We start from the raw sequence: 14770 nt of genomic DNA, 5'->3' as shown, positions 1-14770 counted from the left end.
AGCATAGAAGGGTGTAATTGTCTTTAGGACGGCTGTTTTTTAGTCAAGACGTTCGTGTTTTTAACGTAATTGTTGTACTGTATTGTGGGTTTATAGTTTTGTTTAATGTTGTGTATGTAAGTTGTTCTGTCTGAAACGTTGTTCCCCCTGCTGCTATTGGACCAGGTCTCTCTTGGAAAAAAAAGACCTGGTTCAATTTCTCAATGAGAAAAACCCGTATAAATAAAAGTAAAATCAAAAATAAGGCAGGCGATGTCAGCATAGTTGATAGTTCTGGCTTTGCTGCCCCCTTCTGCCAAAGCATAATAATGACATTTACTGCAAAGAAGTCATTTGAAGATTTTGAGCAGTTTGCAATCTAAAGTGTGTGTGTGTATGTGTGTGTGTGTGTATGTTCCACAGGTCCCCAGTCTGAGTGAGCTGCAGTCGGCCGTCAATAACGTCACCGAGGCTGATCTAAACTCTAAAGTGAAAGAGGTGAGTCTGTCTGGACTAAATAGACACATTTTTTCAAGACTACGTATTTGGAATGTTCCATATGGGCTATGGAAGCGAAGACTATCAATTAACTAGTTGATTGTATATGCAACAAATGTTCAATATCCAAATGAGGTGTTTTGTGGCATGCCAGGCAAAGGAATCGTACACAACGGCACCTTTCTTGCTGTGTCAGTACTGCGTACTGTATGCCGTTGTGGAAAACATGAGTAGAAATAGGTCAGGTCAGTGACCACAGATAATGTGTGTTTTTTCCCCCCCCCACATTGTTTGTTACTTATTTTGTACATAATGTTGATGCTACCATCTCTTATGACTGAAAATAGCTTCTGGATATCAAAACAGTGATTACTCACCTCGAACTGGATAAAGATTTTTTTTTGTTTCGTGAGTTTTGACGCGAAGGATATAAAGGCCCAAATCCCCGTCGTTCGCATGAAGAAAATAAGGAAATACAGGGGGGCGCAGATCAGGGTGCCTTGTGAGAGTTTGTCGGCGAGTGAGTAACCCACCTCTACCATCCATTCTATTGGCCAACATGCAATCACTGGAGAATAAACTGGTTGAGCTCCGTTTGAGACTACCCTTACCAACGGGACATTAAAAAGGGTAATATCTTAGGTTTCACCGAGTCGTGGCTGAACGACAACACGGATAATATACAGTTGGCTGGGTTTTCCGTGCATCGGCAGGACAGAACAGCTACGTCCGGTAAGACGAGGGGTGGTGGTGTGTGTCTATTTGTCAGTAACAGCTGGTGCGCGATGTCTAAAATTAAGGTAGTCTCGAGGTATTGCTCACCTGAGTACCTCATGATGAGATGTAGACCACACTATCTACCAAGTTTTCATCTATATTTTTCGTTTACGTCTATTTACCAAACACAAACCGAGGCTGGCATGAAGACCGCACTCAACGAGTTGTATAAGGCCATAAGCAAACAAGAAAATGCTCATCCAGAAGCGGGGCGCCTAGTTGCCGGGGACTTTAATGCAGGCAAACTTAAATCAGTTTTACCTCATTTCTACCAGTATGTCACATGTGCAACCACCTTTACTCCACACACAGAGATGCGTACAAAGCTCTCCCTCGCCCTCCATTTGGCAAATCTAACCATAATTATATCCTACTGATTCCTGATTACATACAAATACTAAAGCAGGAAGTACCAGTGACTCACTCAATACGGAAGTGGTCAGACAGGACTGTTTTGCTAGCACAGACTGGAATATGTTCTGGGATTCAACCAATGGCATTGAGGAGTTTACCACCTCAGTCATCAGCATCAATAAGCGCATCGACGACGTTGTCCCCACAGTGACAGTATGTACATATACCAACCAGAAGCCATGGATTATAGGCAACATTTGTACCTAGCTAAAGGCTAGAGCTGCCGCGTTCAATGAGTGGGACACTAAAAAATCCCGCTATGCCCTCAGACAAACCATCAAACAGGCTAAGTGTCAATACAGGACTAAGATTGAATCCTACTACACCAGCTCTGACTCTTGTCGGAGGTGGCAGGGCTTGCAAACTATTACAGACTACAAAGGGAAACTCAGCCTTGAGCTGCCCAGTGATGTGAGCCTACCAGACGGACTAAATGCCTTTTATGCTCACTTCGAGGCAAGCAATACTGAAGCATGCATGAGAGCACCACCTGTTCCAGATGACTGGCTGATCACATAGCCAATGTGAGCAAGACATTTAAACAGGTTAACATTCACAAGGCTGCGTGGCCAGACGGATTACCAGGACATGTACTCAGAGCATGCACGGACCAACTGTCAAGTGTTTTCACTGACATTTATTTTATTTTATCCCCACCCCCTTTTTCTCCCCAATTTTGTGGTATTCAATTGTTAGTAGTTACTATCTTGTCTCATCGCTACAACTCCCGTACGGGCTCGGGAGAGACGAAGGTTGAAAGCCATGCGTCCTCCGATACACAACCCAACCAAGCCACACTGCTTCTTAACACAGCGCACGTCCAACCCGGAAGCCAGCCGCACCAATGTGTCGGAGGAAACACTGTGCACCTATCGACCTGGTTATTGTGCACTGCGCCCGGCCCGCCACAGGAGTCGCTAGTGTGTGATGAGACAAGGATATCCCTACCGGCCAAACCCTCCCGACGCGTCGCCCAATGGACCTTTATCCAGTCGCGGCCGGCTCACTGACCTTTTCAAACTCTCCGTGACCGAGTCTGTAATACCTACATGTTTCAAGCAGACCACCATAGTCTCTGTGCCTACAAAAGCAAAGGTAACCTGTCTAAGTGACTACCGCCCCAAAGCACTCATATCGGTAGCCATGAAGTGCTTTGAAAGGCTGGTCATGGCTCACATCAACACCATCGTCCCAGAAACCCCAGACCCACTCCAATTTGCATACCTCTCCAACAGATCCACAGATGACGCAATCTCTATTGCACTCCACACTGCCTTTTCCCACCTGGACAAAAGGAACACTTACTGTGCCTTGCAAAAGTATTCATCCCTCATGGCGTTTTTCCTATTTTGTTGCATTACAACCTGTAATTTAAATAGATTTTTATTTGGATTTCATGTAATGGACATACACAAAATAGTCCAATTTAGTGAAGTGAAATGAAAAAAGTAACTTGTTTAAAAAATATATATATATATATATATATATAAAAACAGAAAAGTAGTGCGTGCATATGTATTCAACCCCTTTGCTATGAAGCCACTAAATAAGATCTGGTGCAACCAATTACCTTCTGAAGTCACATAATTGGTTAAATAAAATCCACCTGTGTGCAATCTGTCACATGATCTGTCACATGATCTCAGTATATATAGACCTGTTCTGAAAGGCCCCAGAGTCTGCAACACCACTAAGCAAGGGGCACCACCAAGCAAGCGGCACCATGAAGACCAAGGAGCTCTCCAAACAGGTCAGGGACAAAGTTGTGAAGTACAGATCAGGGTTGGGTTGTAAAAAAATATCTGAAACTTTGTACATCCCACGGAGTACCATTAAATCCATTATTAAAAAATAGAAAGAATATGGCACCACAACAAACCTGTCAAGAGAGGGCCGCCCACCAAAACTCATGGACCAGGCAAGGAAATCATTAATCAGAGAGGCAACAAAGAGACCAAAGATAACCCTGAAGGAGCTGCAAAGCTTCACAGCGGAGATTGGAGTATCTGTCCATAGGACCACTTTAGGCAGTACACTCCACAGAGCTGGGATTTATGGAATTGTGGCCAGAAAAATCCATTGCTTAAAGAAATAAATAAGTAAACACATTTGGTGTTAGCCAAAAGGCATGTGGGAGACTCCCCAAACATATGGAAGAAGGTACTCTGGTTAGATGAGACTAAAATTGAGCTTTTTGGCCATCAAGCAAAACACTATGTCCGGTGCAAACCCAACACCTCTCATCACCCCGAGGTCACCACCCCCACAGTGAAGCATGGTGGTGGCAGCATCATGCTGTGGATATGTTTTTCATCGGCAGGGACTTGGCAAACTAGTCAGAATTGAAGGAATGATGGATGGCGCTAAATACAGGGGAATTCTTGCGAGAAACCTGTTTCAGTCTTCCAGAGATTTGAGACTGGGACGGAGGTTCACCATCCAGCAGGACAATGACCCTAAGCACACTGCTAAAGCAATGCTCGAGTGGTTTAAGGGGAAACATTTAAATGTCTTGGAATGGCCTAGTCAAAGCCCAGACCTCAACCCAGTTGAGAATCTGTGGTATGACTTAAAGATTGCTGTACACCAGCGGAACCCATCCAACTTGAAGGAGCTGGAGCAGTTCTGCCTTGAAGAATTGGCAAAACTCCCAGTGGATGGATGTGCCAAGCTTATAGAGACATATCCCAAGAGACCTGTAGCTGTAATTGCTGCAAAAGGTGGCTCTACAAATTATCGACTTTGGGGGGGGGGTGAATAGTTATCCACGCTCAAGTTCTCTTTTTTTGGGGGTCTTATTTCTTGTTTGTTTCACAATAAAAACTATTTTGCATCTTCAAAGTGGTAGTTATGTTGTGCACTGCAGGTCCTGGATGAACCTCTACATCACCAGAGGAACAGAGGAGAAGTAGGATAAGGGTACGTCTAAAGACTATGCGAACTGGCCATCTATCACGTTCAGAACAGAGAGTAAAAGGAGCAGGTTTCTGGGCAAGATAGCATAGATTCAAGGCATAATGTACAGACAAAGGTATGGTAGGAAGAGAGTACATTGGAGTTAAACCTAGGCATTGAGTACTGATGAGAGAGATATAGTCTCTAGAGATGTTTAAACCAGGTGATGTCATCGCATATGTAGGAGGTGGAACAACATGGTTGGTTAAGGCATATTGAGCAGGGCTAGAGGCTCTACAGTGAAATAAGACAGTAATCACTAACCACGACAGCAATGGACAAGGCATATTGATATTAGGGAGAGGCATGCGTAGCCAAGTGATCGTATGGGTCCAGTAAGTGGTTGGGCTGGCTGGGGACACGGCGAATCAGACAGTTAGCAGGCCGGGGCTAGCAAGCTAGGAGTTAGCAGGCCGGGGATAGAAAACTAGGAGTTAGCAGGCCAGGGCTAGCAAGCTAGGAGTTAGCAGGCCGGGGCTAGCAAGCTAGGAGTTAGCAGGCCGGGGCTAGCAAGCTAGGAGTTAGCAGGCCGGGGATAGAAAACTAGGAGTTAGCAGGCCAGGGCTAGCAAGCTAGCAGTTAGCAGACCGGGGCAGGCAGAAGGGCCTTAGAGGGACGTCATGATGGGGGAGAGTCTGTTTTTGCCTCCACGTGCGGTGACGTCGATAGACCTGTCGTGGATTACTAGGGTTCCAAGTAGCAGAGGGGTCCAAGTCCAATTGGCAAAATGGGTATAGTGGTCCAAGAAACTGTCTGATGGATCAACTAACAGTCCAATATTTGGCCTGGGTCCCCAGATCCTCAAAAAGTTATACAGCTGCACCATCGAGAGCATCCTGACCGGTTGCATCACCGCCTGGTATGGCATCTGCTCGGCATCTGACCATAAGGCGCTACAATGGCGTACGGCCCAGTACATCACAGTGCCAAGCTTATTGCCATCCAGGACCTTTTTCAAAGATTCCAGTCACCCAAGTCATAGACTGTTCTTTCTACTTCGGAGCGCCAAGTCTAAGTCCAAAAGGCTCCTTAACAGCTTCTACCCCCAAGCCATATGACTACTGAACAATTAATCAAACGGACACCCGGACTATTGGAATTGACCCCATTGACCCCCCCTTTGCTTTTACACTGCTCTGCTGGTACTCGCTGTTTATCTATGCATAGTCACTTTACCCCTACCTACTTGTACAAATGACCTCGACTAACATGTACCCCAGAACGTTGACTCGGTACCAGTACCACCTGTATATAGCCTTAGTATTGTTGTTTTATAATTATTATAATTATTTTTTTCCCTGTAGTTTATTTAGTAAACATTTTCAATACATTATTTTCTTAACTGCTTTGTTGGTTAAGGGCTTGTAACATAAGCATTTCATGTTAAGGTCACATTTCACATTCGGCGCATGTGGCAAATACAATTTCATTCGAGTGTTTTTGTGTGTGTGGGGGGGAGAAATACACAATGCACTGACGTTTACACACGGTTGCCATGGATTAGTGAAGTGTTACTGACATGATACAGTAGTATGCACGGTCCTGTTCTGAGGGGGAATTTGAGATCCATGCTTGATACATTTTTCATGCAAGTCCTCCATTGACTTCCATGCATCATTTATGCTGGGAAACTCCTTGGAGTGTTACTGAGGATGCTTCTGACTGTGTGTGTGTCAGGGAGAAGACTTCTTTGCCAGTATTCCCCAAAAAGTGACCAACGACACCAAGGACGTGGTACAGAGTGAGTATATTACCTTCAATGTCACTACTAACTGTTATAGGACTAAGACACCGCAACTACTCTGATTATTATTTGACCCTGCTGGTCATCTATGAACGTTTGAACATCTTGAAGAACAATATGGCCTTAATGGCCATGTACTCTTATAATCTCCACCCGGCACAGAGAGAAGAGAACTGGCCACCCCCCAGAGCCTGGTTCCTCTAGGTTTTTTTTCCTAGATTCCTGCCTTTCTAGGGAGATTTTCAGAGCCACCGTGCTTCTACATCTTGTGGCAGGCCAGGTGGTTGGGTCAAAACGTTTACACAGGACAGACACGGACAGAGTTGGATAAGCTCAGTTTCAAAAGGTGTTTTATTAAAATAATAGTTCAAAAGAAAAGAACAGGTCTCCCCCATGAGACCCTCTCCGGGATACCGTCTTCTGGGCTCCGGGTCTTGCTGTATCCTGTGGGGATAAAAAAAAAAATGAATTCCCTCCTGTTACGTTTCGAACTGTCCCCAACTACACAGGAGTCCTTTCTTCCCCCAGTCTCTCTCCTGTGTGCTGCTCTTCTGGCAGCTTTATGGGAAATCAGCCCTTGATTACTCACCAGCCCCAATTAGTCCTGGCCAGAGAGCCCGTCGAGACCTGGCACGTCCAGCAGAGGGAGCCATCGCCTTGTGATGTGTACTCCGTCTGTCACAAGACCTCGACGAGTCTCCCCCTGGTGGCAGACCTGCTGTACGCCACAATCTGCATTGCTTGCTGCTCTGGGTTTTAGGCTGGGTTTCTTTATAAACACTTTGTGGAACCAGCCTATGTAAATATAGCTTTATAAATCATGTAGATTCAGTTAAACTTCTACCTTGTATAGGTTATTATGCACACCCACACTATCAAGATTATGTATACTAGCCTTATAGCCACATATTATGCTTTAACCTTACCTAAATACCTTTAAAACTGACCTTGGATCAGTGTCTAGAGGTATATTCATCCTTCTCCCTCAGATGTGAAGCAGCAGCTTGAAGACATCAAGAGGCAAATCTCTGAGGTGAAGGGAAACATCCCTGTCTCTGCCCTCAGAAACATCTCAGACACACTGGGAGAGGCTCAGAGATACATCGGCATGTACTCACAACAGTCAGAGAGGGTAGAGATGATCAGGTAATGAACACACTTACACTCACATGCACACACATACACACACACTGACCTGACGGGACTGAACAGATAAGGTCAAGATCCTCTGTTTTTGTCTCTCTAAGGTGGGGTGTGTGTATTGTCCTGAGCTGTGCAGTTCTCCTGGTTGTAGTGTGTAACCTCCTGGGTCTGTTTTTGGGCCCGGTTGGACTAAGCCCAAAGGACAAGCCAACAGAACGATCCAGCACCGCAGACTGTGGAGGAACCTTCCTCATGGCGTATGTACTGTCTGTGTGTGTGTGTGTGTGTGTGTGTGTGTGTGTGTGTGTGTGTGTGTGTGTGTGTGTGTGTGTGTGTGTGTGTGTGTGTGTGTGTGTGTGTGTGTGTGTGTGTGTGTGTGTGTGTGTGTGTGTGTGTGTGTGTGTGTGTGAGTGAGTGAGCGAGCGAGCATAGGCATAAGTGACGCCCGTGCCCTTAACAAAAGTAATCTAGTGAAAGAGTGATCTCAACAAATTTGTGTGTGTAGGGGTGCAGGGCTAAGTTTCCTGTTTTCCTGGCTCTTCATGCTGGTGGTGTTAGTACTGTTTATACTGGGAGGAAATGTCTACACACTCATCTGCCAGCCCTGGCGCAGTGGACAGCTACTACAGGTACACAAACACACTCACACTCATACATCCTCACACACAAAATGGATTCATTGATTGTGTGTCTCCCCCCTCGCCAGTTTGCTGACACTCCAGGCCTGATACATGGCTTCAATTTAGGAAAGACACTGGGCCTGAAGAGCAACCTGACACTCACTGAAGTATACAAGTATGTAGAAACATTATAAAGGGTTCTACAAATGAAAGATCTGCTTTCTGGTTACTATGAGTCACTCTAAATGTAATGTTGTTTTTGTTCTGCTATTGTGCTATGTAATGATGTATTGTTGTGTGTTTGTAGTGATTGTGAAAAGAACAGGCCTCTATGGACAACACTCCATCTGTATGATCTCATAGACCTCAATGCTTTGCTCAACGTGTCCAAAGTACGACTGTCACACTACGATTTCTATTGTTTCTACTCTGTCACGTAGGGTTCCTACTGTTTCTACTCTGTCACGTAGGGTTCCTACTGTTTCTACTCTGTCACGTAGGGTTCCTACTGTTTCTACTCTGTCACGTAGGGTTCCTACTGTTTCTACTCTGTCACGTATGGTTCCTACTGTTTCTACTCTGTCACGTAGGGTTCCTACTGTTTCTACTCTGTCACGTCAGGGTTCCTACTGTTTCTACTCTGTCACGTAGGGTTCCTACTGTTCCTACTCTGTCACGTAGGGTTCCTACTGTTTCTACTCTGTCACGTAGGGTTCCTACTGTTTCTACTCTGTCACGTAGGGTTCCTACTGTTTCTACTCTGTCATGTAGGGTTCCTACTGTTTCTACTCTGTCACGTAGGGTTCCTACTGTTTCTACTCTGTCACGTATGGTTCCTACTGTTTCTACTCTGTCACGTAGGGTTCCTACTGTTTCTACTCTGTCACGTAGGGTTCCTACTGTTTCTACTCTGTCACGTATGGTTCCTACTGTTTCTACTCTGTCACGTAGGGTTCCTACTGTTTCTACTCTGTCACGTATGGTTCCTACTGTTTCTACTCTGTCACGTATGGTTCCTACTGTTTCTACTCTGTCACGTAGGGTTCCTACTGTTTCTACTCTGTCACGTATGGTTCCTACTGTTTCTACTCTGTCACGTAGGGTTCCTACTGTTTCTACTCTGTCACGTATGGTTCCTACTGTTTCTACTCTGTCACGTAGGGTTCCTACTGTTTCTACTCTGTCACGTAGGGTTCCTACTGTTTCTACTCTGTCACGTACCTACTGTTTCTACTCTGTCACGGGTTCCTACTGTTTCTACTCTGTCACGTAGGGTTCCTACTGTTTCTACTCTGTCACGTAGGGTTCCTACTGTTTCTACTCTGTCACGTAGGGTTCCTACTGTTTCTACTCTGTCACGTAGGGTTCCTACTGTTTCTACTCTGTCACGTAGGGTTCCTACTGTTTCTACTCTGTCACGTATGGTTCCTACTGTTTCTACTCTGTCACGTAGGGTTCCTACTGTTTCTACTCTGTCATGTAGGGTTCCTACTGTTTCTACTCTGTCACGTAGGGTTTCTACTCGATCACACATGGTTTTAACTTTTTCTATCACCATATACTGTCTATTGATGATCACTGGGAATCACTTTACATGGGGATTTAATTCCCAAATGAATCATCTTATGTTTCCACTTCCAAATTGGTGTAAAGTCCATATGTTAAACCATCTGCTCTCCTAGGACAATTTTTCCTCTAGTCCTTCTAATCATGTGTTTACCTCTCCCCTCCCAGTACACAGAAGAGATTCAGCAGCACTTTGACAGGAATGAGATCAAACTGTCGACCGTCACCCTGCTCACCCGCGACATACGCAATCAGCTACACAGCTTCTCTGACAAGGCCCATGATGTCGACTTCAGCTCTGTCACACAGCAGGTACAAAGTGTGTGCGTGTGTGTGCGCATCCGTCTGACCTTTGGTCTCGTAGTTTGTACCGAATTTGAGTATACACCAGATCACATGACACACCGTAACGGTTTTCGACGTCTGTTTTTAGATCAACAATATTTCCAGCATTGATCTGAATGAAACAGCAGACAGGCTAGACCAACTGGCTGCTGCTCAAGTGAGTAGTAAAACCCACTCAGTCATCATCGTATAATGTACTCCTCAATGTTGGACTGTACATTTGTAGAAAGACCGTAATGTGAAGCATGTCCCACCGTCTCCCTCCAGACTGGTGTTAAATTAGAGATGACACGGGAGGCTACAGACCTGAGAGAGATCCAGTTCTACATTAACACTGCCATCATCCCACAACTGGTACGTCCGACCAGCCTGGCGCTGTCGGCTTCTGCTCTGGACAACGTCAGCGAAATGTCCCATGCGTGTGGCCGTATGAAATGTACAGCTATCTGAACTGTCTGTGACGTGTTTTCATCAGTTCTTCGGAGGTCATTATTCAGAGCAGAGTCACGTTGTGTGTACGTGTGGATATAGTATCGGTCGGTCTTTTGTGTTTCAGACTCATTTGAACTCCACCATAGATGCCCTCGGTGTCATAGCGTCACGCATCGATGTGAGTATACTGCAGGGTGTTCCGAAAGCATGAGCAGCGCGTGTTCTTTCGTTAGACCACGTCACCATGTAGCTGTGCAATGCGCGCTCAGCCCTCTCTTTCTCTCTCCCTCTCTCCTTTAGCGCACAGTCGGAGATGTGTTGAGGGAAGTGGGAACAGCTCAAGACTTCCTCAACACTAACACTTCACAGATTGTCAAGGCCGTGAGTAGCCACACAGAAGCGCATCCCGTCACGGAAAAAAATACTTTACAACCCAGAAAACGACGTCATTAATGCCACATTCTGTATAGTGAAGAGGGAGAGATGAGTTCCGATGAGTGTGACAAGCACAGCTCTCTGTCTGACTTAGCCTGTAGCACCACAGCCATTGCTCACAGCTTAGCTCACAAGGTCCACTTCACATAGTTACAGGGAAGTCCACCTGATTCTCTGCTGCAAAGCTCCACTGATTCTCATGACTTCTGAGTGTGTCGAATTTACATCTGTCTCTCTCTCTCGCTCTCTCTCTTGCTCTCCTCGCTCGCTCTCACTCTCCTCTCACTCTCCTCTCTCTCTCGCTCTCGCTCTCCTCTCTCTCTCTCTCAGGAGAGTAGGGGGTTCCTAGACTGTCAGATGGGGTACTTCACGGCGTATGCTGACTGGGCTAATTTCACGGTGTGTTCACTTAGTGTACTATTATTACTGTATCACTAAATTACTCTACCGTGTGTTTGGTTTAATTTGAGCTTTAGCCTCAACCCTACGTGTAAGAATGTGGGGTTGATCATCTTCTGTTAAAACAGGCCTGGGTTTCAGGCTGGGTATATCAAATACATTTGATTGATACATTTGATTGATTGACACTTCTGTGTGTGTTCTGTAGATCACTCAGCAGGTTGGTCTCTGTGGCCCAGTGGCTGAAGCTATGGACTCAGCTGAGGTTATAGTCTGCTCAAACATGGTGCAATCTCTGGTGAGTTGAGTGAGTGAGTTGAGTGAGTTGAGTGAGTTAAGTGAGTGAGTAAGTGAGTGAGTTAAGTGAGTGAGTGAAGTGAGTGAGTTAAGTGAGTGAGTTAAGTGAGTGAGTTAAGTGAGTGAGTTAAGTGAGTGAGTTAAGTAAGTGAGTGAGTGAGTGAGTGATTCACTGTGCTAATCCAACATGGTTTATTAACCTACGTGTGTCTGTTTGTCCAGAATGCATTCTGGTTCAGCCTGGGCTGGTGTATGATCTTCCTGGTCCCCAGCATCATCTTCTCCATCAAACTGGCCAAGTTCTACAGGACGATGAAGCACAGCGATAACTACGAGTGAGTCGCTAAGATATTTACACGCATGCATCCGATGATTGTACTTAGGTACTCGGTGGGCCCCCATATCATCTTATCTTCTTATTCAATACGACATAAAAGGCTGAACTGATCCTTTGTCAGCACTACTACTGCGTGACTCGGGCCCAGGACACTATGATCGATTGAAACGTTGTTGCAGTAAAGGTGGTGTGGAACCAAGATACAAACTCTTTTTTTTTTTTTTGTTGTTCTTGTTTCATCTTTCTCCCCACAGCAACCACATAGCCATGAGCATCATCCCCCGAGCCCAAGTCCAACCCTACTGAGCTGAGGGAAAGAGGACTGGCCAGGCCTGTTACTGCTCTCAGGGACTATAACCATGACTGTCACAACTCCCTGACAAAGAGGATCATGGAACATTTCAAACAGAACTCTGTCGCCTAAATAAGATCTTTTGTTCTTAACGGACTTGCCTAGTTAAATAAAGGTTAAATAAATCTAATTAAAATCAACCTTCATTTGAAAATGAAATGATTGTCACTACCAGGACTCTGGCACCCCTACCTAAAACTACTACATGGGACATTCTGAACAGGACTAAAGCCAGTCGCATGGTGTATTTCAATAAGGAAGTGCTACTCTCCCTCGGTGATGGACTGAAACGCAGGAGCGATCTCTCCCTCACGATGGACAGAGGAACTGTTTTCTGTCGACAGCATATGCGCCACACATGCACCTCATGTTTCCATGCTGTGTGTCAGAAATTAAAGGCCACATTCTCAATGTCTGCAGTACACACACACACACACACACACACACACACACACACACACACACACACACACAGTGTTGCAGGATAAAATGCAATCTACATAACCTCAACATTTCCCACATGTGGTTCATGATATCTAATGGATTGACTGTATGTATATTGTATGTTTTCAACCAATATTTTGGTTTGAATGTACCATAAAGAACATCACTGGCATTTTTTTTTTTTTTGAAAGGATTTCGTTATGGGAAATGGGACAAACCCTGCTAGTACCACCTGAATAATGATATATTTGATATAATGATAAAGTATATATGAAATCAAATAGGGTAGGTATTCAATATAATGTTTATGATCATTTGAGTTGTTTTTTTTAAGGAATTATACTGACTGAAATATGTGATTCCGCTATGATAAAATGGTGTGCCAAATAATGAGTAGGATGTTTGTATGTTACGAAGCACTTTATTTAGGTCTGTTTTATATACATATATATATATATTTTAGCATTGTGCAAATGACTGTAATTAAAGATTTTGCTCCTGACAGAGATGTCTGTGTGTCAGCTAATTCTTTCTCAAATGTGTCACTGTTATGGTATTTTGTACTAGAGCATGTTTCTGATAGGATAGCATCAACGGCCAACACAAACGACTTCTGCATTAGACTATTGTTTACAGGATGCAGTCTAAAAATGGAACAAATCAATCGATGCGTGTTGTTTTACAGCACAGATCCACCTGAATCAGTGAACACAGCCTCTCAGCATCACCATGGGGAAGAGAGGGAGGAGAAGGGGATGGAATCATAGATATCAGGGGTGGAATTTGAACCCCAGTGACACATCTGCAGTGTGTTCTAGCCTCTTGGAGCAGCCTTGCTCTCTCTCACCCTCAGTCCTCCTCTCTCTCCCCACAGCAGGATTTTCGAACAAAGAGATAAAAGAGTCCCCATTGTCTTCAGGCTGTTGGCATCACTCCAAGGGCTCCTCGACTTGAGAGTGCAGACTCAAATCTGACGCAAGACAATGAGTGGGTGCCTCCGCCACCCTTGTCCTCTGTGCACCTCCCTTCCCTCCCACCATTCTCTCCCTTCTCCATAGACGCACACACACACACACACGCGGTTCCATAGCCGTGACAATAAGGAGTGGTGCCGCTCAGCAGACATGGTATGGTCATTCTTCTCATAGTTAACCCGAAAAGGAGAAACACAACGTTTAACCAACTGTACTGGTTCACACACAAGGCTGTGTGGAGCTGTAAAGAGATTTGGTCATTGCTGGGCTATGGCCATGTTGAGGTTGACATCCCAAGTTAAGGGAGCAGTGGGTCATGTGTGAATATAAATGTAGTATTTCCTCCATTTCTGTGACTGGTCTGTTATCTTGCCAACTCCTATGGCACGAACAGATCTGGTACCAGGCTAGTTTAAACAAAGGGTAACAACAATGTTTTTGTAACTGGTGACGTCAAGGACCTATCAAACACAACGACCTGTGGGAGCCATGCCATATGGTGAGGATGACAAACTGTTCACAAAACAGAAAAGGGTCACTTCTCACAGTGACACACGTACTGGGCACATTCCAGATCGACAAATCCTAAGGCCTGCGTAGAATATCAGATCTTTACAATCTTTACCACATCACCGTGTTATAATGTTCTTGTAAAACTTTGCAAGCTTGCACATAATATGGTTATCTGGAACGCACCCAATGACACAACTGCTGTAGTTAGCCTGGGTACCTGACTGTTTCTGCTGTTAGAAACACTACATTGTTGCCTTGGCAAGACAACGACCAGTTAGCGTAAATCAGAAATAGCCTGGCAAAATACTATACAATCCAATCAAACAGTTTATTCCAAAATAGCAAACATACACAAACACGAGACCATGTTGAAGTCGTAACTCTGACTGAATAACACACGTATGTTGCACTCATTCATAAATACGCAAAACATGTATCTGTGTGGCTGAAAATGAAACACTGCAGGACAGTTTTCAGAACTGATCGGAAAATAAACATTTTGATAATAGGCCATACAAATGGGGAACTCAGCCTGTCAAAACGGAG

General features: G+C 44.8%; 1 protein-coding gene and 1 long non-coding RNA gene across 6 annotated transcripts in view; one reads left to right on the top strand and one right to left on the bottom strand.

Moving 5' to 3' along the window:
* LOC118369379 (prominin-1-A-like) overlaps window positions 1-13239 on the top strand; it is a 39268-nt gene extending 26029 nt beyond the window's left edge. For 3 of the 4 annotated variants that reach the window (XM_052498312.1, XM_052498309.1, XM_052498308.1), the window contains 16 exons: window positions 403-477; window positions 6301-6364; window positions 7357-7513; window positions 7615-7767; window positions 8016-8139; window positions 8217-8305; window positions 8438-8522; window positions 9865-10008; window positions 10130-10198; window positions 10309-10395; window positions 10598-10651; window positions 10774-10854; window positions 11239-11307; window positions 11516-11605; window positions 11827-11939; window positions 12196-13239. In XM_052498312.1, the coding sequence (XP_052354272.1) occupies window positions 403-477; window positions 6301-6364; window positions 7357-7513; window positions 7615-7767; window positions 8016-8139; window positions 8217-8305; window positions 8438-8522; window positions 9865-10008; window positions 10130-10198; window positions 10309-10395; window positions 10598-10651; window positions 10774-10854; window positions 11239-11307; window positions 11516-11605; window positions 11827-11939; window positions 12196-12247 (1506 nt within the window). In that variant the 3' untranslated portion in view covers window positions 12248-13239. The remainder of the gene's footprint in view (window positions 1-402; window positions 478-6300; window positions 6365-7356; window positions 7514-7614; window positions 7768-8015; window positions 8140-8216; window positions 8306-8437; window positions 8523-9864; window positions 10009-10129; window positions 10199-10308; window positions 10396-10597; window positions 10652-10773; window positions 10855-11238; window positions 11308-11515; window positions 11606-11826; window positions 11940-12195) is intronic. The other variant, XM_052498311.1, reaches the window with a different exon arrangement.
* Window positions 6700-7455, bottom strand: LOC127916491 (uncharacterized). Of its 2 annotated transcripts, none has more exons than XR_008095023.1 (3): window positions 7315-7455; window positions 6957-7085; window positions 6700-6811 (listed from the first exon to the last, which is right to left on the bottom strand). It is a non-coding gene; the product is annotated as an uncharacterized LOC127916491 (long non-coding RNA). The 2 variants fall into 2 exon arrangements; XR_008095024.1 differs by having other exon boundaries at window positions 6957-7082; window positions 7315-7418.
* Window positions 13240-14770: the final 1531 nt, after the last annotated feature.

The sequence above is a fragment of the Oncorhynchus keta genome, chromosome 36 (genome assembly GCF_023373465.1).
Source record: "Oncorhynchus keta strain PuntledgeMale-10-30-2019 chromosome 36, Oket_V2, whole genome shotgun sequence".
Lineage (NCBI taxonomy): Eukaryota > Metazoa > Chordata > Actinopteri > Salmoniformes > Salmonidae > Oncorhynchus > Oncorhynchus keta.
Note: the sequence above shows the minus strand (reverse complement) of the source record. Positions and strands in the feature narration are given on the sequence as shown.